Source organism: Acinonyx jubatus, chromosome C2 (genome assembly GCF_027475565.1).
Source record: "Acinonyx jubatus isolate Ajub_Pintada_27869175 chromosome C2, VMU_Ajub_asm_v1.0, whole genome shotgun sequence".
NCBI classification, from domain to species: domain Eukaryota; kingdom Metazoa; phylum Chordata; class Mammalia; order Carnivora; family Felidae; genus Acinonyx; species Acinonyx jubatus.
The window spans coordinates 155,004,618-155,031,606 of NC_069384.1; the positions used below are offsets into that span (position 1 = coordinate 155,004,618).

At 39.9% G+C, this 26,989-nt stretch overlaps 1 protein-coding gene and 1 long non-coding RNA gene across 6 annotated transcripts in view; one reads left to right on the top strand and one right to left on the bottom strand.

The window, feature by feature from the left end:
- Nucleotides 1-26,989, top strand: part of SNRK (SNF related kinase) — a 59,351-nt gene that overhangs the window by 10,853 nt on the left and 21,509 nt on the right. For 2 of the 5 annotated variants that reach the window (XM_053221786.1, XM_053221787.1), the window contains exons 2-3: nt 6,894-7,019; nt 7,115-7,588. In XM_053221786.1, coding sequence (XP_053077761.1) covers nt 6,947-7,019; nt 7,115-7,588 — 547 coding nt within the window. In that variant the 5' untranslated portion in view covers nt 6,894-6,946. Of the gene's footprint in view, nt 1-6,893; nt 7,589-14,759; nt 15,267-26,989 lie in introns of those variants that run through there. The other 3 variants (XM_027040512.2, XM_053221785.1, XM_027040513.2) reach the window with 2 other exon arrangements.
- LOC113594110 (uncharacterized) lies at nt 1,706-13,561 on the bottom strand. The gene is made up of 3 exons (XR_008298112.1): nt 12,228-13,561; nt 11,481-11,720; nt 1,706-3,884 (listed from the first exon to the last, which is right to left on the bottom strand). It is a non-coding gene; the product is annotated as an uncharacterized LOC113594110 (long non-coding RNA).

The window sequence follows — 26,989 nt, forward strand, 5'->3', positions numbered from 1 at the left end:
GGTATCTATGAAAGATACCAGATGATTTTCGTATGTAACAAGCTTAAATGCAGTTTTAGTGTGGCTTTGCAAAACTCATCTTTCAGTTATCTGTATTAGAGGGAGAGCATTGGTACGGGTTTGTTTTTTTTTTTTTTTTTTTTTTTTAAGCATTTAATTTGGGAGGTTTTTGTGTATGTAACTGCTGGTGGTCTGCTTTTAGGAGGAAATTTACAATATCCCAAGTAAAATGCGGAGAGGCAGTAGAAGTAGCCCAATTCACGCATGTGGCCCTTTCATTTCCACTCCCCTGCTTATGCCATGGGTGGCGGTGTTCAGTGTGCTGTTTGTCCTCCCCTCTCCTGGTGGGGGGAGGTGTGAGTAGTGTGTCCGTGTATCTGTTTGACATACAGACCACACTGTAGTGGTGGTGATGTCCATGCAAATCTCCAGTCTGAAAGTGAATTTGACCAGCAAAACGGGGTGACTTCCAAATGACAGTCGGTTTAACAGAGGCTGGTTCTACAACTGTTTTCAGCAGCTTGCAAAATGTGTGCAGGGCCACCCACACTTCCTTCCTCTTCTCCAGCCACACCCGCACACTTCAGTTTGCTTCTCTTTAGCTGGGAGAACATCAGTGTATTCTTGCAACATGTACTGGTAGTTGTTTCTCAAACGTGAATTTCCATATTAGAAACGCTCTGAGGCTAGTTGGCCTGTTTCATTCTGGTCCAGCCCAGTTATGTGCATGTGGAAGCATACGCTAAGCAAGACCGCTTTAGAAGGGCCTCACTTAGTGGTCTTGCTGTTTTAAAAGATACCATCTTTATTGCGTAGTCGTTAAGAATATTGACGTAGAAGAATTGAGTGCAGTGGGAAAATATTCATCATATGAAGTAGAGGAAGAAGTTGTGAGACTTCACATCTAGTATCTTAGCTTTGTAAGAAGCATAGGTATGAAGAATATATACTCAAAGATGAAGAGAGGTCATCCTGGATGGAAGTATGAGGTGAATGGGGGCGCCTGGGTGGTTCAGTCGGTTAAGCGTCCGACTCTTGGTTTCGGCTCAGGTCATGATCTCAACGGTGAGTTTGAGCCTGTGTTGGGCTCTGTGCTGGCAGTGTGGAACCTGCTTAGGATTCTCTCTCTCCCTCTCTTTCTGCACCTCCCCTGCTCTCTCGCTCTCTCTCTCTCAAGATAAATAAACTTAAAAAAAAGTTAAATTAAAAAAAGAAAGTATAAGGTGATTTTTTCTTCCTATATTGTGCTTTTCTGCATTTTCCAAATTTTCTAAAGTGAATTTGTATCAACTTGTAGAGAGAAATACTTTTAAGATGGTTGTAAACCTCTCTCTCTCTTTGTGTCTGTCTGTATTATTCCATTTTATAAAAAAAATTTGTTCCTTGGCATATATTATACTTAGAAAATAATTTGAACGGCTTTGTACCAAACTGCTAACAGAGATTGTCTCAGACAGTAGAAAATTGGATGATTTGTTTTTAAAATTTTTTTTTTCAACTTTTTAAATTTATTTTTGGGACAGAGAGAGAGAGCATGAACGGGGGAGGGGCAGAGAGAGAGGGAGACACAGAATTGGAAACAGGCTCCAGGCTCCGAGCCATCAGCCCAGAGCCTGAGGCGGGGCTCGAACTCACGGACCGCGAGATCGTGACCTGGCTGAAGTCGGACGCTTAACCAACTGCACCACCCAGGCGCCCCGAAAATTGGATGATTTGTAAAAAGAAATTCTTTTTGTCAGTTTATATGTTCTAATTGTATTTTTCCCTATATTGTACAGATATTTCTTTCATAACTTCATAATTGAAGCAAAATATTAAAAGGAAAGTGCTATGTTAAGTGAAAAAAGTAGGCTCCAAGATATAAAGTTATGTGTAGAATGATCACACCTTTGAAAACAAAGAAGAAACTGTATAAATATTTGCAGAAAGATTGCCAAAATGTTAATGGCGCTGATCTTCAGTGGTACAACTACGAATGCCTTTTAATTCTTCCTGCTTCCTAGTCTATATGTTCTAGATTCTCTGTAAGAATATATTACTTTCGGGGAAAAAAATGTAAAGGAACATTTAGTTCTTTTTGAAAGGGTAGACTTGAAAGAAGGTCCTCTTGATATTTCAAAAGCCAATACTTAGATTTTGTGGGATTTTTTGGGAAAAATTATCAGGCTTTGATGCCCAACTAGAGATATTTTCTTTGCATTACAGTCTTACATCCATCATTTTCAGTTTAATATGTTTTAGGAAACTGGACAGCTCTGTAAATTCATTCTCTCGCGGTAGGGTGGAACAGTAAAAGAATTTCTATTTGGACGAAGGAGAACACCATCGTTTTAATAACGGTGGTGGTGGTGGTAGCTAGTGTTTACTGCTTCCTCTGTGTCAGGCTTAATTGCAAACCTTTTTCCTGTACTAACTCATTTAATTCTCCCCACAACCTGTGAACTTGTAGTCTTACTACTAACATTTCCTACTGGGGAAACTGATCATACAGGGAGGTCAGCTTTTGTTCAGGGCCCATGGCTACTGATAGGGGAGCTGGGTTTCAGATCCAGTCCTCGGCGCTCCGAACCGGTGTTCGGCCACACTGGACTACCACACTGCCTTGCCTAGAGGCTGGATGAGACGGGCTGGTGGAGAGAGGTAAGCAAGGGTAATGGCAGGAGCTGCCGTATCCTTCTTGGAGCTGAGGGAGCAGGTAAGCGTTCCAGGGTTTACCTGTCTCTAGACGAGGCCCTATGTGTGAGCTTAAGGGTTACCTGGATGCTCACCTTCGGTGTGTTGTGTAAATCGCCTTGGCCTAGTGTGAATGCTTAGGCCTTTCAGTATTTGTGGGATATTTCAGTGTTGTGGAGAGTACCGTGAGGCACCTCCGCCAGTATGCCACCGCCTTACTATCAGTGCCCTGTGTTCGTAGTGATAGTTTCTTTTTTCCTATCGAATGGAAAGCCTCCGTGTGAAGGTGTTTTGTGTGTTCCCAGGTGCTGGCATTATAATTGATTTCTGCTGGCCTGCTAGAAGATTGTATGTTGTGAAGGTCGCCCTCTTTGGCTGTTGGAGTGAGTGTTTCATGATCCGGCAGGGGCTCCTGCAGGCAGGCTGGGCTTGGAAACCGGGCTGGGCAGGATTGGAGCTGCCTCCTGCTGCTTACTAGGCAAGTCAAGCCTCATTGCGCCTAGCTTGCAGGCTCTTGGTTTCGATTCAGTGAAATGTGGATTTGGAGCCTGTTACCCAGGAAGCATTTAGAAAATGGTGAATTCACTGTTTATTATTATTACTTCCTCCTCCTTCTAGTAGAATCTGTCTGACCTGGCCGCCTGGAACAATCTCTGTTTATGTGTTCACTGTTAAATTTCTGTTTCCTCAAGATTCTTTGAATGGGTTGTAATTCACGGAGGGGAGAAAGATCCTGGGATGCTGGGTCACTAAAGACAAATTTGCCATTTTTATGTCTGTCTGGATCCAGCCTTAGAATGTGTATTTTGAGTCTAAGCAAAGTTAAAACAAATAGAACTAAACTAAAATCTCTTTCTGTGTTTTCCTTTAGGAAAAAGAAGCAACTAACAAAACACAGTGGTAACAAGGATTATTCAGTATGCGGGTTTGTAGGGTATGTCCTGGAGCCACCAGAGGCACCTGCACTCTGTATAAGCCACCTCTTAACATTCAGCGTTGATGTTCAGCATGACTTTCAGGCCCTGCAAGGTCCTCAAAGATCGAAAAACAATGTAGTTACTTCCTGTGCGAACACAAAATGTACTTGATGGTAGGGTTGCACAGTAGGCTAGTACTTAAAGAGATGATCAGTAACGAGGATGTTTTTCCTTTCGACCTTCAGTTAATCATAATGTCCTGGTTTTTGGTAAACCGCTGTGGTTTCATAGACACTGTACGAAACGAAGTACAAAAAGAGTAAATTCCTTGGTAGTGAAAATGATTATTTTTTCACTACAAGGTAGCCTCATCATGAAGACACCCTGTTAGATTCTTTCCCATGAACTTGCTAGTGGATTAAAAACTATTTTCATTGTACCCTTTTGCTGGCACAGTTCTGGGAAGAGAAACTGCAGAGTGTTAATTGTAATTGTTTCTGGGTGTCAGAGACCCTGAAAAACTACTTTTTTCCCCCTCATTTACGTACACATTTATTACTTTTGTAACAAGACAAAGTGAATGACCTAATTAATTTAATTAAAATTTGATTTAAATTCAGATTTATTTCTAAAATCTGATTTATATGCCATTTAACAAGAATACGTCTAAACTAAAGGGATGAGAAAAACAAATATTATATCACTTGAGGGCAGCCTAAAAGTTGTTTTGAAAGCTTAAGTTGCATTTGCCAGCTTGTGACTTAATAGACTGAGGTAGAACTTTAAGAATAATTACTGCCCTTATAATTAATCAAAATTAAAGATACAAAGATAGTTTTCTGCCCCCTGGAGTTAGCTTAGAGTTGCTATTTTTGAAAATTAAATATGCCCGAATTAAACTTTCTTTGGGGGAACTACTGTCCAAATAAAGCAACATCTTTCCACTTGGATTTTCCTGTTAATCTTGTCATTAAAATTATTAGCTTATATGACAAGATAATACACAGTGTAGAAGAAATTTGCTTTTTCTCCAACACCTGTGTGTAGTACTGTTGGTTTCTTATTTTAAAAATCTTTATAGAATAAACGGGATTAATCATTTAGATTGCAGAAACAGTGTAGATAGTGGTTAAAAGCACAGAGTTTGATGTCAGGGGGTCCTGGGTTTGAATCCTAGTCTTACATACGGACCTGGTAGCCTGTGCCAAGTGACTGACCATTTCTGTGCCTCAAAATGGGGCTAATAATCCCTATCTCTGAGGGCAGTTGTAAGGATTAAATGAGGATGATGTAAAGAGTTTGGTATATGAGTGAGATATTATACATAGTAAGTGGTAACTTATATTTATTATTATGGTAATTACTAAAATATAAAAAACATTAATAAACATACTAACAGCTAATATAGATATTTGAGGGTGGCTTCAGATAGGTGTTTCAGATAATTTCAGTTTGCATGTGGGAATGACTTTATGCCTCTTTTACAGTTGGTACTTTAACTCTCCAGATACTACCCTAAGCACAACATCATTTAGTGTGATTAAATGTTTATAAAGAGCGTGGGCTTTGAAATAAGAACAGTTTGAATCATAGTTGCAGCACTTTGATTCATTTTACACAAATACGTATAATAGGTTTTTAATGTTCGCTTTTTCTCTGTTCTTTTAAGCAAAAACGAGATTGAAAGAATGTAATGCTAGTGCTTTTTAAAAAAACACCTTGTTCTATGTACGATTTACTTTTTTGGGATGTTTTCATCTAAGTGGGAGTAAATGATGTAACTACTGTTCTTAATAAAACAACTGGAAACATGAAAGTATATACTGGGAGCATTAGAAGAGACTTTGCAGAAGGGAAGGGTTGTATGCACTCATGGGAGAGAGCTAGTCTTGGGAGATGGCTGTATTCCTCATTGGATTTTATAATAATTCTATTAAATTTTGGTCAGAAAAAATAATAGTGGGAGTTGAATTTGTGAGATTTAAAGTGATGTCTTAATTTGTATGATTTTATACATTTGTTTTTCTGAAGGTCATTTATAAGAGTTGATTTCTGTATTTAGAGTTTACATAATAAAGGTTTAGAATTTTAAATGCCATGTGAGATATGGTCTTTAAAACCAAAGGATCTTTAAGATGGTTTAAGACTGCATCCTTGTTTGGGGTACCTGGGTAGCTCAGTCAGTTAAGCATCCGACTTCGACTCAGGTTATGATCTCCCGGTTTGTGAGTCCGAGCTCCACGTCGGGCTCTGTGCTGACAGTTCAGATCCTGGAGCCTGCTTCGGATTCTGTGTCTCCTCCTCTCTCTGCCCCTCCCCTGCTCATGCTCTGTCTCTCTCTGTCTTCTCTCTGTCTCTCAGTAATAAATAAACGTTAAAAAAAAAAAAATTAAAAAAAACGCATGCTTGTTTGTTTTTGAACTATAAACAGATTGTGGTGAGTTTGGTTTGACAGTGTGAAGACTAATAGAGGCATAACTGATAAGTACAAAGAGCGAGTACCAGTCAGCAAACATTTATTAAGCACCTACTGTGTGTCAGTTGCCGTTCTAGGCACTAGTGACACAAGAGCAAACAATTGGCATGTAAACATTTTGGAAAGAAGTTGAATTTCAAAATGTAACAAAATATTGACTACCTGTTATATGTAAAACACTGTTTAGGGGAGGGGAGGGTAGAAGGAAAAAAATAGAACGTTAGAGTTCTCAAGAACCTTACGGTCTTAGGAGGGAAATGGTGTATACGAAAATCTGTAGAGTAAGACCTCATGGGCTGGTGGTGTCCAAGCTGCTGTGGAGATAACGGAGAAGGGAAGGGAATTCCAGCTGGAATTCTAACTAGAGGAGGCTTCACTAAAGGGATTTTTTTGGTACTTACAGGAAATAGTGCTAGTTTTGAAATAACAGGAAAAAGTTGTTGGGTTTCTGTCCAAATGTTTATTCTCTTTTCCCTTTTGTCAATTCTTGCCTTGTTTTTTCAGACACTAATTGAAATTACTTTGGGGGAAAAGTTTTTTTTAAACATAGTTTATCAAACTTGCCAGGTTTCTTATTTCTGACATCACCAAAAACTTGTTTCAACAAGTCAGTTTTTTTTTTCAGTTTGCAAAATTTAATACGGTATTTAAATTCTCAGCCTTTGTAATATAAACCCAAAATATATAAACAGGTTGTTATATGGCCCTTACTCATTTTATGTCTCAATTTATTTACTTCAGGCTTCTCTTAAAAAAAAAAAAAAGTAAGGAAACTATAAGAGGAAAAGCTACAGAAACTTAATTTTGTTTCTTCTCTTATTTTGTAGATGTCCGTGGCGACACTGAAAATGAATTCCTTATTTTCACCAAATATTCTTATATGAGAAGATCCATTTTGAGCAGTCTATATATTTTTTCTTCTGTTGGACCAGCATGGCAGGATTCAAGCGAGGGTATGATGGAAAGATTGCTGGATTATATGATCTGGATAAAACCTTGGGTCGAGGTCATTTTGCAGTGGTTAAACTTGCCAGGCATGTCTTTACAGGTGAAAAAGTAGCAGTCAAAGTTATTGACAAGACAAAATTGGACACTCTAGCCACCGGTCATCTTTTCCAAGAAGTGAGATGCATGAAACTAGTGCAGCATCCCAACATCGTACGCCTTTATGAAGTTATTGACACCCAGACCAAACTCTATCTTATTCTGGAACTTGGAGATGGAGGAGATATGTTCGATTACATAATGAAACACGAAGAGGGACTTAATGAAGATTTGGCCAAGAAGTACTTTGCTCAGATCGTTCATGCTATATCTTATTGCCATAAACTCCATGTGGTTCACAGAGACTTAAAACCAGAGAATGTAGTCTTCTTCGAAAAACAAGGTCTTGTAAAGTTGACAGACTTTGGTTTCAGCAACAAATTTCAACCAGGGAAGAAGCTCACAACAAGCTGTGGATCTCTTGCGTATTCTGCTCCAGAAATTCTGCTTGGTGATGAATATGATGCACCCGCAGTAGGTAGGTAACCTTCCTCCAATATTTGCCCACTTGAATTCCACCAGCTAGAGAATAGTTGGTCAAATTGGTTGCTGTTTATCTGAAAATAATTTCTTAAGGGACTTTCTTAAATGTGTCTTAATTAACAGATTGGGTTTCATGAATGCCGTGTATTCCTAAAGCTGGCAGTTAGTTTTACCCTTTATGTGGCAAACATCTAAGTATATTTGTCAGCACAGAGAAAAATGAGTAAGTTCTCATTTAAGGTAACCATCACCTGCTCACTGTAATTCTTTTGAACGTCTGAGTACATTTCCTATCTTCTTAGATCCTTCTGGTAGTCCCCTTAGTCTGCTCCTTCCTGGGCATATCCTTTAACACTCATTGAGACTCATATTGGAAAAGTACTGTGAATGCTACAGTACATTATGAAGAATTTGGGCATGGGGATCTTTTATTAATTGTGATCTTGAAGAGTGTACTTGATCTCTCTCTGCTTCATTTCCTCATCCATAGAGTAGAATTGAATCAGATAGAGGTATTGTATCCTGTGTTACCGTGTTTACTTTTCACAGCGACCAGTGTGGTGGTTATTGTCTGTTTCATTGTATAGGACAGGAAATTGACATACAGACATCTGCTCTATGGTGGATTCCAGAATTTTGGTAGCCCTTTGCATTGCCAGCTACCCTCTCTTCACTCCAAAACGTTGTGTTCTCTCTTGTCCTGAGTTATCTATTCCGGGTGGAAGTGTTTGCTCCTTTTCATCTTGTGGCAGTGTTGTCCCTTTGGGATTGTATCTGCTTTGAAAGTCATGTAGGAATTTAGGAATTTATTCTTAATTTTTAACAAGTTGTTAAGCTGAAGGTGTGGTCAGCTTTTACAATGTTTAGTTTAATCTTGGAATAATAATGCTCTAATATTACATGTACATGATATCACACTTCTCAGGAGTCTTCCGTTTGCATTCTGATCATTTGAAATGCAGGTTATGGAAGATTAAAGGCACACATTGAAGAGCACCAATTTCATACTGAATATTCTGTACACCAAAATACTGCTTTTCGTCTTAGATTTCTGTGTCCTGTAAAAGAAAGGGTTGTTGAATGGTTCCTGCCCACCGCAGATAACAAGGCTTCACCGAAACCTTTCATTAGGATATTTGAGTCAGAGATTTTTGATTAATGGAGCAGGTCTCGTCAGAAAATGAAGCCAAGAATTTACAGAAGAGGAAGCATAAATGTCTGAACATGGAAATGATGATGTTCAACCTCAGTAATAATCAGGGAAAATAAAAGCCTGATAAGATACTATCCATACTTTTCACATTGGGAAAAACTAATGTCAGACAAAACCAAGTGTAGATAACACTATAGATCTTCAGGAAATCTAGTACTATGTAGAAGACAATTATCTACTGAAGTTAAAGAAGTACACAATCCTGAGACCCAGCACTTCTCTTCCTGTGTACACACCCTTAGAGATGCTCTCACTCATGTACACAGATTTTCAGAGAATGTTTTTAACAGCATTATTGAGTATTCAGCAGCAGGGGAATACATTGTTTGATATTCATGTGATGGAATTCTATATATTGGTGAAGATTAATGAACCATGGATGTCATCATGGCTGTAGTTCACAAACATTTAAGAAAAGCAAATTCGTAAGAATACTGATAGTATTACAACGTTTATATCAAAGTTTAAAACATATGAAGCAGTACTATGTACTGTTCAGGGGTGCATGCACATGTAGTAAAGCTCTGAAGAATGCATGAGGTTACACGAGGGGCAGGCATATCTAGAAGGTTTTATCTATATTGGTGATGTTTATTTTCTAATTTGGATGGTGGGTACACAGGTATTCACTATAATTTTCTTGTTTTTTTTCTTATATCTTCAATCTTGCCTTAAAAAAACTTTTAAAAAGTTTTTAAAAAGGAAAAGGAAAGTGGGAGGATGCCTACAACTGCACTTGTTTTCTATGTCATTACTTTTTCTTTCGTTGTTACTAATTTTTTCCATGATCTTTCAGTTTCCCTTTGTTTTCTTTTCTACTGTCTTCAGTTGAAAGCTTTTTTTCTTCATTGTTGTGATTTCTAACATTTAAGGTTGTGTGTTGCTCTCTCCTGCAATCTCTGGTAACATCCTGAGGATTTCACTCTCTGGTCATTGTTTTTCATTGCTGAAGTTTATCTTTACTGTTTTATTTCTTACTTAAGCCAGAGGTTCTTTTTTTCTTTTTTAATTCAAAGTAGATAGATTTATGTTTCTTTTTAGCTGTTTGGTTTTTAACTTCTAATTTTAGTACATGGCAGTCAGTAGTCTACATTGCAACCTTACTGGTTTTTGCTTCGGGGAGTATTTTTAGATTTTCTGTGTGGCTTAATACATAGTGATTTTTGGTGACTATTTTTAGCATATACAAAGTTTTTGTACATAATTAAAGTTGCTAATTGTATAATTTGTTCCTCTGTGTCAGGTTTTTATTCTGATGTTATATTCTGAGAGAATTATACTAGTTCCCTACTCTAATCTGAATTTTGTATTTTAATCAATTTTTGCTTTTATATGTTATTTTCTAGCTGTGTAAAGTATGTAAATTTCTATAATTTATTTTGCATAATGACCTATACCTTTTATCAATATGTAACTGTGCTTATTGCCATAGATTCTATTTTGTCATTTTGTTTTAGGATGTATTGGCATCTGCCCTTAATGTTCAGAGTTAGTCAGTATCATATCATTCCCTCTGACCTGCGAACAAGAACTATATGTAGTTTGTAGTACCTTTTACAGATTTTTAGTTTGCTTTTATTACTTAATATACACTTTTTCTGGTTCAATAATGCTTTAAGAGCGGATGAAGACTCTGGGCATATCTTAAAATTGTGTTCCTAAGCATCTTTAATTATTCCTTTTTTTGACCTAACTTAGTACATGCGAGGAACATTTCAAAATCCAGTGTGAATTTAAAAGTGACTAGCCGGTCTATCTGAAAAGCATTGCCTTATCTTGTGAAAAAGTGGATTAGTAAAACATAAATTGAGATATTCTTGACTGTTAATTTATGTGCTACTTATAGAGTGTGCAGTATACCAGTTTTTGGAAATCTTGCGTGGCACATTCAAGCCAAGAGTTGTGGTTTAACTAGAAGCCATGTACTCGGGACAGCCTGTTCCTTCCTCTGCTTTAGCGCCATGAAGAAATATGTCCACATACTCCCTCCTACAAGAGTCTTTTTTAGACAATTTGGGAAAGGGGCAGCCACCAGAACTGTGATTGTAGCATCATGTGTATAATTGTAAATATTTTCTTTGAAAACTTTTAAAAAAATCAGTCCTTACTGTACATGTTGTACAACCTAAGGTGTAATACCTTTGTGATAGAACTTTGAAGTTAGTCCAGAAGGGCATAAATCAGAAATTTTCTCTTTGGTTTATCTAAATCTGCTATTATAGTTTGTTGTGAATTGATAACTCCTTGCTTTTATTTCAGATTTCTTCCAGAAAAGCTGTTAATGTGTTTGCTTTTACAGTCCCTCCCAAGGTGCACCAAATCTGAGGGGGTATAGTTTCATTTTTCCTGCTCAAAGTTACGATTTATTAGAGACAGATGCTTTAGTAATGTTTCTGTGTTTTCCGACTTGAACTTTCTCTTCCCAGAGTCAGACTGTGGTTAAATTTTTATTACCTACTCTTAAAATTTGCCATTTGGACCGTGAGCCCTGATGGATTATAGATTAGAAGACCTTGGCTTGTGTCACAGAGTTTAGGCCTGAGTGTAGAGTTTGAGATTATGCATTTTTAAGGGATCATTTGTGCCTTTTTTATGCATAGGGAAGTAAGTTTGGTCTGTTTAAAGCGCTATCTTGTTCTTCTTATTTAAAAAGGTAAATATGAAACCTGCCTACATGGTACGTATCCAGCATGAACTGCACTGCCTCCTTGGGCCCAGGCGGCCGCATGCGGTGTTCAGTTGTATGGAAGTGAAAAACGTATCCTTAGAAACGTGTGCACACTTTCCACAATCCAGCTGTCGAGTGCAGGTCAGATATTCTGAAAGACACCTTTTACAGAGTATACCATCACCACTTGTCACGTAAAACCAAAAGAAAAAACTCCTTTCCTAAACTTTCTGAAGTTCCGTGTGCCTGTGAAACAAATGACAGTTATTTCAGAGATCATAGGTAAAAATTGATCCGCCACGAACCCTATGTAAATAAAAGCACTTTACAGTATTAGCTCTGTATGCACGACGTGCTGGCTTTACAGTGTGACTGTTGTATAATTATGTATTTAGGGAAGAGCCATTCTGTGCTTTGAGTAAAATCTTTTGAGATGTAAATAAGCTACTCTAGAACTTAATATTTGTAATAAAGATTCTTGAGCACGACATGTTATAGGTAGGGTAATCTATAGGTACCATACGTAGGGGTTTTTTAGGCTAACTCAACCATTGATTTTTTTTTTAACGAGAGGCCTGAAAAATGTGATTAAAATGACAGATGTCCTTTAATGTCTTCTCTACTGCATTTTTAGCTCTGGTGCTTATTGTTCTCACTGTGTTATAAGATTCAGATAAAGTGAAGTATATATTGATGCCACTTTCTAGTATAATTTGCTAGTGGTAAGATCTAAATTGGTGGTTCTCTACTCACCACTGGTAAATTTCACCTGGAGCAGACTTTTCAAAAACAAGCAAACCTTGCCAGGGCCCCGCCCTAGAGATTCTGGTTCAGATAGTCTTGGGTGAGGCCCTTATCCAGAAGCTTCTGTGAGATTCTGAGGTGCATCCAGCCTTGTCTACCTCTGGTTTAAAATTGTAGGATCAAATGTTTTAGGTTATTAGTGGAAAAATAGACTCCCAACATTTTAATTCTCATACGCTTTAAGGAATAAGTGTTCAGGAAAAAAAAATGTTTAAATCTCTTCAGTTTCTAAAATTTTTAACAAGAACATAAAATTCTTCTTTTGATATTGATAATTGAGCTTAAACTTCTCTCGTTCGCCTCCCTCTGCCCCATTTTAATCACACCTTGTGCTTATCTGGGGCTAAGTAAGTGAAAACCAAATTTCAGGTCCTTTGGAAATTTTTCCTGATGTTGTTCCCGCGCCTGGAACTTCAGGCTGGACACCCGTGCCTTTCCCGTTGGGAGCCGGGAGACCGTCCTGCTTGTTCCCCTCCCGCTGCCGTTCCCAGAGCTTCTTGTCGGGTGTCCCCTGGCCTCGTGCAGGTCGGAAGGTTCCCTCGCTGCCTCGTTCGAAACCATGTTCTTCGTCCGGAAGATTTGTAGCACCTGGTACTTTTCTCAGGGCCCTGGCTGCCAACTGACGAGACTCGGGTTTGGTCTCGTTTGGTTTTACGTGGGCCTTGGGCTCCTCTTCCTCCCTCCCTGTCAAAGCGTGTGCGGAAAGGCAGCGGCGTGCAGGGCTCGTGATCGCAGGTGCCGCTGGAATAGACGCCGCTGGAATAGTGACGGTTGGCCCGCTTTTCGCTCTCGAGCCCGACCTCGAGTCTTTGGGCTCTTGGCGTGAGGAGGTGGGGGCCGGGCCGCCCGGACGACTCTGTGCGTCTTCGGAAGGAGAGAGAAGGCAGGGATTTCGGAGGCCACCTTCCCGTCATTTGTTCCGGCCGCCGGGTCCCGGACGTTGACGGTTCGGGAGAGAGGAGGCCCCGGGTCTTCGGGCGCCAAGAGCCGGCACTGGCAGCGGGGACCGGCTGGAAGGGGGCGCCGTGCCGGGGACGCGGCCGTTGCTGCGGTCACCGCCCGCCGGGAAGAACCGCTTCCCCGTTCCTTTTGAAGTTTCAGTGCGCGTCTCTGCTCTGCTCGGAATCCTCGGAGGTCTTCCCGTTCCTTCCCTGTGGGAAGCGGAGTCCTCGGGGCGGCAGCGCGGTCCCCAGGGTCGGCTCCCCCGTGTCCTCCTCACTCGCGACTCCCGCGCCTTCAGTGGCCCGCGCGGCCCTGCGATGCCGCCCCCTTGCTGTCGGTCAGCTTGCGCTCGCAGTCCTGCCTCGGGGCCCTTCTGCCTCCCGTCCCCTTGACCCGATGGCTCTCGCCCGCCTGCCACCCTCTCGGCCCCCCGCCTCCCCCCTCGACTGGCCTCTCGGTCCGTTACCGGCGTGTGTGCAGTGAGGGTAGTGACGGCTCTCGCCTCGAGGACGGCGGCGGTTCGAGGAAGGAGGACGCGCTGGTGCTTAGCCCGGCGCCGGACCCGAAGTCGGCCTTCGGTCCGGCGTAACTGTCGCCACCGCCTTCGCGGAAGGGTCACAGACGCCTGGTTCCCGTGGAGCCGGGCCGCCGTCCCGAAGGGCGGTCAGAGATCGCGGCCTCGTTTCTCCTCCTGAGGGGCTTTCGGCGCCTTTGGAAGCTTGGCCTCGGGGGAGTTGCCGAAAAGTCGGCCGCCGTGGGAAAACCGGGAGCGAGGGCGGCCGGGCCCTTGGCCCTTGTGTTTTTCTCACCCGTGTTTCTAGTGGTGGTTAACTTTCGGAAGGTAGGGAATAGGTTAACTTCTAAAGGAGGGATTTTTCTTAGTGTGTGTTTTTAACGTTAGATAAAAACAGATGAAAGGATTTGCTTGGTAACGGGTTAGGTTCTTGGAACTTCAGAAGAGCTTTCTCAACCACTTAAAACAGTTAACTATCTCCATACAGAAATTAAATCTATTCACTTCATTTCTCCATACAGAAATACAGAAATTAAATCTATTCACTTCGGGTTGTAGCCTTAGGAAACCCTTAGGGAGTTGAAAATATCAAATCTACTTGGGTATTTTTTAATCTTTTTTGTGGGGAGACGCAGAAACCTGTTCAAGAAGGACCCGTTCGCAAAACAAAAATTCAGCCCTTAACGCACATTTGCAACACGGTAAACTCGGAATCGAGGTAGTCACGATATACGTCGCCACACAGTCCGAACTCCTGAATGTTGAGCGACGTCACCGTTGTCTTAAAAACTGGTGACACGTGTTGACACGTAGGTGCTGTGCTCGACGGCGCTCTCGGGCTCGCTCCAAAATGGCCTGGTGGGACTTGGTGGCGACGCGTCTCCGTTTCTGGGGAGACTGTCCCCGCGCATCGGGAAGTCGCCTGTGGGGGTCCCGAAGTTGTCAGGACTCGCGGAGCAGCTGCTCAGGAAACGCTTTCGACGGTCACAGTCACACACACGGCCGTGTGGTTTTCTTCTTTCAAGGGCCGTGGCTTCCCTCGGCCAGATCTTCACACGTCGCCGCCGGCTTTGGCGGAGGAAGATGGCGAGTGGGCCTAGAAGAGGGCACCGCGGGGCTAAGCCGAGCTAATTAGCCGAGACGTTCTGTGGCACCGGCCCTTCCTCACGACCGTCATCCCAGTACATGGACTCGCTGTTTTTAAATGTCCTCTTCCCATCATCCTCGATTAACCCATTTTCTGTCTAACCCACTTCGTCTTCAGAAAAACGTTTATTTATCTCACCTCATTTCTATTGGTTGGCCTTATGGTGATATTTTAAAAATTATATCCGCTATAGTGTAGAACGGTGCCTAACAATATTATAAAAGTTTAATTTGCAATTATTTTAAACCCTGAAACCTAAGAAAAACTCTGTAAGGACCTCAGCGTTTGGGCCCTGTCCAGCAAGTAGGAGAAAAAGACTGTGGAGGGAGACGCTCTTTCTTGGTAGATACGTCTAAATTCTGCCTGTGATGCAGCCAGGCACAGAGTAGGTGCCCTGGTTTGTTGGATAAAAATAATGGGGTGGGGGGGGGGGGTTGTTAGATGGCTAAAAACAGAGGATGGTGAGATGAAGGGGACACATGCCCTAATGGCCTTTTCCCATTGGAATTAGATGGGATGACGCCAAACCTCACTCATTTCAGACGGCTCGCTTGTGCCTCTTGCTCAATAGTAAGGTCCTTGAGAAAGAGAACTGTGTGTTTGTTTATATCTTATCTGTGTTCCATTCCTGTCACCAGGTAAACATGACAGGCCCTAATGTTTGTTTAAATGAGTTAAATATTACAGAAAACGAACTAAAGAAATGAAAACTTACATTCTGCTAAATTTTTTTTACAAAGTGTAATCGTGCCCCCTCCCCCATGGCCCGGCCCCATATCCTTGCTCATACTGGAACTCCTTTTCCCTGACTTGTGCCTATATATTAACATGTCCTGGACTCACCTCCTCTCTGCACATTGAGGCAGGTCTGCGGTTTGAAGCATGTTATAACATACAGACAGACCGCTATGAAGCTTATCTTAGATCTGATCTTGCAGGCTTGTGGGGCTGAGTAAAAAAAAGGGCCCACAACTTTGAAGCAGTTTTGAAGTAAGCTTTGGAACATAAAATAGAGGTGTGGAATTGTGTCCTTATTTTTGTGCCTTTGGCTACTTGACTGACTTGTTTTATACATTAATCTCTCATTTTCCTTATAGTGTTTTAAATTGCCTAGCTATGATTTGGGAAGATGGTAATGGAAAGCTGGAGGTAAGCTTATAGACAGGGCTTCTCCCAAAAGGAACATCAGATCGTTGGGGATATGCTGTCCTTTTTGTTTTTTAAAGCCGAAGACTTAATTTGTAGGTATTTGGTGTGTTTGGTATTTTTTTTTTAAACCCATTTTGTGTCATGAACAGTTTGTATGTATCAACTCTTCGTTGACTTTAGGTCCTTGTTACAGTTTAAAGAGACTTAACGTGGATCAGGAGCTCCAGTAGATGGCAGGAAAGCCCCTCAGATGGTGTGATCCCCCAGTTCCAAAGTGTGATTCTCAGTTTTGTGCTCAGTGGTAATTAGTTTCTAGAGGACTGAAACCGGCTTAACAAATTCTCAGGAGACTAATGTGTACAAAAACCAGTTGATTGTTACATGAGACTTTGAATGTCAGTCCACTGCAAGCTTATGTTCTTGCATCAGACTAGCTGTATTTTCCTAAATTTACCTATTTTTCAGGTTTCTAAAAAGTTGGTAGACATAAGCTCTTCTTTTAGGTATAGTATAAGTTGATGTGGTTTAACCTTTTTTAGGAATGCATGTGATCTGTTGATATTCCTGAGGTCACATGATTCTTGTTTGGATTTCTGCCTCAGCTTTTAGAGCTCTTCCTGATTCTGGAATTTCAGTTCATTTATTTCTGTTGCTTCCAAGGCCTTGAAAACCGGATTTCTGCAAGTTATCATTTTGTTTCTAGTTGTTACAGCAGGACCTTCAGTCTGCTCAACACATTGCAGTCTACCTAGAAGTAGAAGATTCCCAGTAGTTTTAGATTAGTCCTAATTTTGTTCTCAGTTATCAGTTTGTGGGTGGGCTGTGTTGCTCTGAAGTTGTCAGTTAAACAGCTTGATAAAATTTTTTTGGATTTACTATCCAGCTTCAGTATCAAGATGAGTTCATTAATCAGCAGAGGTAAGAAGAGTTAGCGAAGTTGTGTTCCGTTTCTACTTTTGACCCTTCTAGCTGCTGTCAGGGGATTAGAAGGAACAGTTTTTTAATCATTAAGGAAGGCTTCTAAGACTTCATTCTTGTGTTACTTCATGTAAGAGAATTGAACTTCAGAGTCCTTAGCTATCAGCGTCTCTTACCAATTAGAGAACTATTTACTGATCACTTTCTTTAGATCATTTCTTGATTTGTCCCATAGCAGAGCACCATGAAGCAAGCAAATAAAGTCTCCTAGGATGCTGAAATGGACTGTCCTAAGCCCATGTAAAACTGCATGTATTTTGTTTGTAGTTTTCATCAGGGTCTCACTCAGATCCTTATTTGGTTAATTTTACATAAAATTCTAGCAAGTTCAGCAAATTCACATTTTCATCCTTCAACTTACAGATAGGTAATATTAGAGACCTCTTAGAGACTGGCACACTGATAGCAAAGAAGAGAAAGAATCATGAAATCATAACCAAAAACTCTTAAAAAACATGATATTCCTGAACAACCAATGGATCAAAGAAGAAATTAAAGGGGAAGTGAAAGTTTCTGAAGACAAATGAAAATGGAAACACAATATACTAGAACTTGTGGGTATGCAAAACTAGAACTTGGGATGCAGCAAAGCAGTTCTGAGTGGGAAGTTTGTAGCAATAAATGCCTACATTAAGAAGCAGGAAGGATCCCACATAGAAGGAAGGAAAATAATAAAGAGCAGAAATAAATAGAGAACAGAAAAAAAACAATAGAAAAGATTAACCAAACTAAAAGTCAGTTCTTTGAAAAGATAAACAAAATTGGCAAGCCCTTAGCTAATTTTATCAAGGAAAAGAGAGTGAGAGACCCAAATCAACAAAATTATAAATGAAAAAGGAGCTATTACAACAGATACCACAGAAATACAGAGGGTCAAAAAGGCTGCTATGAATAACTATAAGCTGACAAACTGGATAACCTAGAAGAAATGGGAAAATTCTACATATAACCTCCTAAGACTGAATCAGGAAGAAATAGAAAATTTGAATAGACCAATTACTAGTAAGGAGATTGACTCAGTAATCAGAAATCCAATTGGTTAATTTTACCAAACATTTAAAGAATTAATACCAATCCTTTTCAAACTCTTTGGAAAAATCAAGGAGGAGGGAACATTCCCAAACTGATTTCATGAGGCCAGCATTTTCCTGATACTGAAGGCAGAAGAGGACACTGTAGAAAACTACAGGCCAATATCCCTGATGAATATAGATGCAAAAATTCTCAATGAATACTAGCAAACTGGATTCAGTAGCACATTAAAGTGATTCACCATGATGATCAAGTGTGATTTATCCCTGGGATGCAAGGATGGTTCAACATTTGCAAATCAATTATTGTTACTAGAATTGAAAGAAGAGAATCATGATCATCTCAATAGATGTAGAAAAAAGCATTTGACAAAATTCAACATCCATTTGTGGTAAGAACTTACAGTGGGTGTAGAGGCAGTGTACCGCAACATAATAAAGGCCATATGTGACCAGCCCACCACCACCATCATACTTAGTGGTAAAAGGTTGAGAGCTTTTCGTTTAAGATCAAGAACAAGACGCTGTCTCCTATTTAACACAGTATTGGAAGTCCTACCTAGAGCAATCAGGCAATAAAAACAATTAAAAGACATCAGCATTGGAAATGAAGTAAAACTGTCTCTAGTTGCTGATGACATGATTTTATATAGAGAAAATCCTAAAGACTCCCTAAAAAACTCTTAGAACTTAATCAGAAATTCAGTAAAATTGTAGGATGCAAAATTAATGTACAAAAATCAGTAGCATTTCTATCCATTAACAATTTTTCTGAAAATGAAATAAATTGATCCCATTTACAATAGCATCAAAAACAATAAAACACTTAGGAACATATTAAACCAAGGAGGTGAAAGATCTCTACTTTGAAAACTATAAGACATGATGAAAGCAAAGATACAAAAATAAATGGAAAGTAGTCCTTGTCTATGGATTGGAAGAATTAATGTTGTTAAAATGTTAATACTACCAAAAGCCCATTCCTATTAAGATTCCAATGGCGTTTTTTACAGAAATAGAAGAACATTCCTAAGATTTATATGGAACCACAGTAGACCCAAGATAGCCAAAGACATCCTGAGAAAGAAGAACAAAGCAGGAGGCTCATACTTTCTGATTTCAAGCTATGCTATAAAGCTGTAGTCATGAAGACAGTGGTACAGGCATAAAAACAGACAAATGGAGTAATGGAACAGAATCAAGAGTCCAGAAATAAGCATATGTGGTCAACTAATGTTTGACAAGGGAGCCTGGAATCTTCACTGGAGAAAAGACCGTCTCTTCAGTACATTGAAGAAAATTGGATATTCACATGTAGAAGAATGAAACTTGACCCCTGTCTTAACACCACTCACAAAAATTGACTTGAAAGGGATTAAAGACTTAAATGTACGACCTGAAGCCATGAAACTCCTAGAAGAAGACAGGAAAAAACCTCCTTGACGTGATTTCTTCAGATAGGACACCTAAAAGCACAAACAATAAAATAAAAAATACGTCAAACACAGAAGCTTCTGCATAGGGAAAGAAGCCACCAACAAAGTGAAAAGACAACCTATGGAATGGGAAAAAAATGTCTGCAAACCATGTTATCTGATAAGCAATTAATATCAAAACTATATAAAATAACTCCAGCTCAACAACAATAAAACCAAATAATCCAGTTAAAAATGGATAAAGATCCTAAATAGACATTTTTCTAAAGAAGATATATAAATGGTCAACAGTTACATGAAAAGATGTTCAATATCACTAGTCATCAGAGAAATGCAAATTAAAACCGCAATGAGATACTCCCATGTGCCTGCTAGAAAGGCCATCATCAGAAAGACAAGAGATAACAAATGCCGTTGTGGATGTGGAGAAAAGGGAAACCTTCTGCACTGTTGGTTGGAATATAAATTGGTACAACCATATGGAAAACTGGAGTTTGCTCAGAAAACTAAAAATAGTACTATATGATTCAACAATTCCACCTCTGGGAATATATCCAAAGGAAATGAAAATACTAACTCAAAAAGATCTCTGCACCCCCATGTTCAGAGTGGCATTGTTGACAATAGCCAAGACATTAAAACAACCCTAAGTGTCCATCAGTGGATAAATGGGTAAGGGAGTTGTGGTATATATATGTATACACACATACCATGGGATATTACTCAGCTATAAAAAATTAGGAAATCCTACCATTTGTGACAATATGGACTTGCAGATGTTGTGCTAAGTGAGATAAGACAGATAAATACTGTATGATCTCACTTGTATATGTGAAAATCTAAAACCAAACCAAAACAAACCCCACACTCAGGGAAAGAGATCAGAGTGTGGTTACCAGATGCAAGGGATGGGGATTAGAAAAAGGTGTTCAAAAAGTATAAACTTCCAGTTATAAGATTAAATAAGTACCGGGGATGCAATGAACAGCATGACGACTATAGTTCACACTGTTGTGTGGTATATAGGAGAGTTAAGAGAATAGATCCTAAGAAATCTCATCACAACGAGAAATTATTTTTTCTTTTTATTGTCTCTGTATGAGATAATGGATGTTAACTGAATCATTTCACAACATGCGTAAACCAGACTATCGTTCTACACGTTAAAGTTATGCAGGCGTATATCAGTTCTTTCTCATAACTGGGAGGAGAACAAACCAAATATGATAGTCCCTCTGTTTACTACATGGAGCCCAAGCCTTTAGCAGTGCTTATGGGCTCTTGGAGGTAGGGTGAGGTACATACTTGGAAGCAACTCTAACACAGGTATCCTCGGTGGAAGGTAAGATGGAGCCATCAGTTATAAGCCAGATGGTCATTGTTTTCCTGCAAATGAATCAAGAGAGATGAATTGTGGCAAGGGACACAAAGGGCAATAGTGTCATCTGTCCTGGACATTCTCCCTTTGTTGCCAACCTCTAAGGTCTCATTATGATTACATCCCAGCACCTAGCACAGTGCCTGGCAAATAGTGGTGCCACACATTTGTTGAGTACTTGTATCAGTGTCTGCTTTGTGAGCCTTTAGTATAAGGACCGATTCCCCCAAGGACACCGCTATACCCCAGCATGGTTCTTTAGCTGGTGATTTTAAGTGATGCAGGCAAACAGGCTCTAATAGTTTTAACTTCCTCAATTATCAGAAGGCATCAGAGGAGGAATTATTTAATAAATTGTATTGGAAATAGTTAAACATTTAAGGAAGAAGGAATGACAGATTCCTGTCTGTGTTATGTGTCAAAATAAATTCCAGGTGAATTAAGGATTTGTATAACACGAATTACATGCCCCCCCCCCCCAAAGCGAACATTTATAAGAACAGGAATCATAAGGAAAAGGTGATAGATTTGATTCCAGTTTATGGATATGGTTTGATTCCAGTTTATGGTATGGTTGTACATGTATTTTTTTAGAAATTATAATTAGGAAACAAACCAAGGAAATAATTTGTAACATAGATGATTACTATTCTTACTATTGAAAGAGCTCTTACAAATCAATGAGGAACTCTACTAAAGACAAATGAAAAGAGAGTTCATTAAAAGGTCATGTGAGTAACCAATAAAGATGGAAAAGTTTAACCTTAAAAGTAACTGGAGTATTCAGGACTTAGTATAAAGCTACAATAATCAAGACTATATAGTGTTAAGAAAAGGGCATACATATAAATCAGTGGAATAGGATATAGTCCATAAATAAACCCACCCATATGATCAACTGATTTTTCAGCAGAAGTGCTAAAGCAATTTAGTGGACAAAGCCTAAGTAGTCTTCAACAATGTACTAGAACAATTGGATATCCATATGCAAAAAATGAATCTTGATCCATTCCTTATACACTTACAAAAACTCAAATGTGCATCATAGACTTAAATGTGAAACATAGGACTGTAAAAGTTCTAGAAGAAAACAGAAGATCTCTGTAGCTTTGACTTAGGCAAAGCTATTTTAGATAGAGCATCAAAAGCACAATCTATAAAAGAAAAACTTGATAAATTGGATTTTACCAAAATGAACTCCTGCTTCTTTTTTTTAAAATGTTTATTTATTTATTTTGAGAGAGAGACAGCCGGGGAGGGTCAGAGAGAGAGGGAGAGAGAGAATCCCAAGCAAGCTCCACATCGTCAGTGCAGAGCCCAATGTGGAGCTCAATCCCATGAACTGTAAGATCATGACCTGAGCTGAAATCAAGAGTTGGCCACTTAGCTGACTGAGCCATCCAGGTGCCCCTCAACTCGTGCTTCTTGAAAGATCTTAAGACATCAATTGGGACAAAATATTTGGAAGTCACATATTTGATAGAGAATACATAAAGAATTCTCAGAGCTCAGAAGATATTTGCAAATAATAAATCCAAAATATATAAAGAACTTCTATAACTCAACACCAGAAACACAGACAGTCCAATTAAAAAATGGGCAGAGGACCTGAACAGACATTTTTCCAGAGAGAACCAACAGATGACCAGCAGACCTGTGAAAAGATGCTTAGCCTTACTAATCATCTGGGAAATGCACATCAAAACTGCAATGGGAGATCACCTCATACCGCTCAGAATGGCTAGTGTCAAAAAGACAAGAAATAACCAGTGTTGGGCAAGCATGGGGAGAAAAGGGAACCCCTGTGCACTGTTGGTGGGAAAGTAAATTGGTGGAACCCACTGTGGAAAACAGTGTGGTGGTTCCTCAAAAAAAAATTAAAAATAGAAATGCCATACAGTTAATAATTCTGCTACTGGGTATTTAACCAAAGAATAAAAAAAACAGTAGTTTGAAAAGGTTTATGTACTCTTATGTTCATTGCAGTATGATTTACAATAGCTAGGATATGGAAGCAACCTAAGTGTCCATCGATAGATGAATAGATAAAGAAGATGTAGTTTTATATACACAACACACAATGGAGTACTAAGCCATTAAAAACAGAGGAGATCTTGCCATTTGCAGCAACATGGATGGACGTAGAGGGTATTATACTAAGTGAATTAAGTCAGAGAAAGTCAAATACCATATGGTTTCCCTTACATATGGAATCTGAAAACCAAAACAAATGAACAAAAAAATCAGCCTCTTAAATACAGAAAACAAGTGGCCAGAGGGGTGGGGTGCGTGGGGGGAGGGGTGAAACAGATAAAAGGAATTAAGAGGTATACGTTTAAATAAGTAAGTCACAGAAATGGAAAGTACAAAGGATATTGTAATAATGTTGTATGGTGACTACCCTTCTCACGATGAGCACTGAGTAATGTATAGAATCGTCAAATCACTATGTTGGACACTATGTTGGAAGCTAATATAACTGTGAACGTCAACTATACTCAAGTAATTTTTTGAGAAAGCTTTTGAAGCTGTTTTCAGGAAATATAAATACAGTCAATATGACCATTTTAAAATAAAGCTTTTTTCTGTATTACTAGAGGTTATATATAAAATAAGAACTCTCAAAACTCAGTAAATTAAAAGGCAACTCAATGTTAAATGGACGAAAGATGCAAACAATTCACCAGGGAAGGCATAATAGAATAATAAGCTCATGTGGATGCCCCACATCATTAGTCATCAGGGAAAATGCAAACTAAAAGTACATCTGTTAGGATGGGTGGGATTTTTTAAACTGCCAGTACCAAGGGCTTACAAGGGTGTGAATGGAACAACTGGAATTCTCATACTTTGAGGACGGGAATGTAAAAATCCTAGCGCCACCGTGAAAAGTCATCAGGCAGTTCCTTTAAAGCTCATGTACACTTAACTATATGGCTTAGGAAGCCCACCCTTGCCTAGGTATTTGCCCAAGAGAAATGAAAACTTAAGTCTGCACAAACATCTGTACACAGATGGTTTTATTGATTTTATTCATAGTTGCCCCAGACCGAAATAAGCTTTGAAACATCTGTGCAGTGGAAGATCATTGGAACAATAAAAAGTGATAACCTATTGACATGTGCGGCACCATGGATGAATCTCAAATGTATTAGTTAAAAAAGCCAGACCTACATCCTGTAGGATTCCATTTATGGGCAAGACTTCCAGGGGCAGAAAATGGAGTTGTGGTTGCCAGGGGCTGGGTCAGGAACAGGGGAGGAATGTAAAGGTACAGGGAACCTTCTGGAGTGATAGAGCTGCTCCATATCTGGATTGTGGCAGTGACCTCATGACTGCATTTGTTAGAACTAGCAGAAATGCACACTAACAACGGTCACTTCCAGGGTATGTAAATTATACCTTGAAGAAATGGGGGAAAAGTAATCAGGACAGTACACATGAAACCAAATCTATCATATTTTTGCCTAATAGGCTGATATTAAAGATTGTGGTGTTGATGAGTGTGTGGGAGTCTCCTACAGGCTGCTAATAGAATCTTCTGTCATTAAACATGTATTACTTTCATAATCTGAAAAAAGTAACTGTTAACTTAAAAACTGGGAAATGTGCGGTTATATTTGAGAGAACTTTCTAGCTAAAGTTTTAATATGGAGGAATAATCTGAAAGTCATATCCTATGTGGAACCAATCAGGTTGTATGTTGATTGTTATTCCTAGAAAGGTATAACATGCTGATTTTTTTTTTGTTGTTTGTGCTTTGTAATGTAGGAAAAGAAGTTGTATACACTTCTCAGCCACATGCCTGTTTAGGTGTTAGGTATGGAGAACCAGCCAAAATCAAACCTTTGAAGAACCAATATTTTGAATTTTGAATCTTATTATAGCAAATACAGTATTTTAAAGTTTTTTTTTTTCTCTTTATCCTCAAATGAGAATTAAAGTTTTTTGACAAGCTTAAACCTTTTTGGGGACTCTAGGGCAATGCTGTGTTGTGTCAAAGGGCAAACTTCACTTGACTTTTATCCCTCACACCCAGAAAACTGTATGTGTTGCATTAAACACTGCATGCCTTTTGAAAGAAAACCCACGGGAGTTGGCATATGCAGATGATTTTTATTAACTGATATTTTCATGGCTTGTATATTTGTCTTACGTTAGCATACTTCAACCTTATACAGAAAGCTCTGCTTTTAGAATAAATTTAAGAAAACATCATAGCACTCCACCAGATATTAAACTGAAGCATCAAGCAGACTTCACATGTATAAAATGCTACTCATATAGTTCTTCAATCGGTGTGGTTTATGTTGTTTGTCTAGACAAATCGAATCGGAGGCTTTTAGACCTGATACGAAATCTCAGCATTCCTCCTTTCTAGACCAGTGTTCTGCTTGTGAGGTTTGCGTCGGTCATACTCTTGCGGGAGTTGAAGTGTGAAGTCTCTTCTGAAAACTGAACTTCCGGTTGCCGTGTGTCCGTGGCAGTAGCCCCCTCTTTGAAGAGCATCCGTGTTGAAATTCCTAGGAGAGGAATGTGCTCGTGTGCATGGGGCCATGCTGATGGCCCTTGTTTCCACGTTGGAAAAGTATTTCTAAAATAGGAACATTAGACTTGGGGCTGGTGTTATAATAACGGGACAAAAACTAGAGATTTTGATTTTTCCAAAAGCTTGTAAAAGGAAGCATCTCGTCTTCACAAGGTGTTTTTTAAAAGGTGTAGTTTTGGAAAGCTGTGGATTTGTAAAGGACTCTTGCCTCACCTGGATGTTGAGCAGTGCCTTGAGGGGCTTTTCGGCTAGGCGGAGGTTCGGAAACAGACTCCGGGATCGTCCCCGAGGTGGGCCGCGCTGCGGCGGTTGTGGCTCCGGCGTCCCCTTCCCCTTGGTTACCCGTGGGTGTGTCTGAAGCGCAGAGACGGGCCGGAGGGTGAGTGGCCGGCAGCACTGACCAGACTCCCTTTGCTGCACAAGACCCCGAGTTGAATACTTGAAGTACTTGAAGTACTTTTGGTCCTTGGCAGAAGTTATTTGTGCTAAAAATTAAAGCTAAGATAATTGTAACTGTTCATGCTGTGGAGAGATGGGTCTGTGAATTTATCAAGGGAATCTTACGGAATCTAGTGTCCCCAGACGTACAGGTTGAGAATCACTGTCTCAGTGAGCAGGCTTTTTTTTTTTTTTTTTTATTACCGCATTACCTTGACATTCTTCTAAAGACGCTTCTGCTTCTCCCATTGAAGTATGTACACTTCATAATGTTCTGTTAAGCACAGCTAATTTTTAATTACTTTTTTATAAGCAATAAATGAATATAAATGAATGTTCTTGTAAGAGAATTCAAATAGTACAGAAGTATATTGAATAAAAAGTATAAAATTCCTTTCGCTTTTCCCTACCAGTCTCACTCCTTCACTTCGAGGCAAGGATTTTTATCAATCCTTCCACGTTCTGCGGGGATCCGTGTGGCACTTTTTGCCTGGACACCCTCACGGAAATCGCCAGCTGAGCGGTGGTGTCCACCTTTTGTAGGAGAGAAAACTCAGAGGCACAGAAGGCAGGTATAACTTGGCCAAGAATACAGAGCTAATTAAATGGCCAAGGTAGGATTTGAACCCAGGTCTCTCGGATGCTTTAGCCCAGGCATGCTTTTTCATTAGACCGCACTGAAGGAAATCACTATCTTTCGCTCTCCATCTACCGAGGTTGCTAAAATCAGATTTGTGAGGTGATTTATGAAAGAATGCGGAGTTGGAAGGATGTCTGCTGCTTGTCGGGTTTGCACTTGCGTGAACGTGTGCCGTCCCACACGTTTGATAACCTTCAGACTTCTTGAACTTTTTCCTATTTTCTTTCGACTTGAAAAGACAGGTTTGCGCCAGGCGTTAAACCCCTCACTAAAAGAAACTGCAGCTTGTTTTCACTGATACCCCCCTGTCCCCACTCCAGATACTCCCTCTCCTTTCCCTCCTAGCTTTTATTTGAAAGCCGTCCGTAACTGCCCACTGCCCGCGTACCGAGGACCTCCGCGGCGGCTGCCTTCTGGGGCGTCCTGTCCAAACGGTATTTGCAGAAGCGTTTGCCGTCTCTTTAGCTTCAGGTCGGTTTCGTTCAGCAAACTTCTGAGGAGGCAGGGGA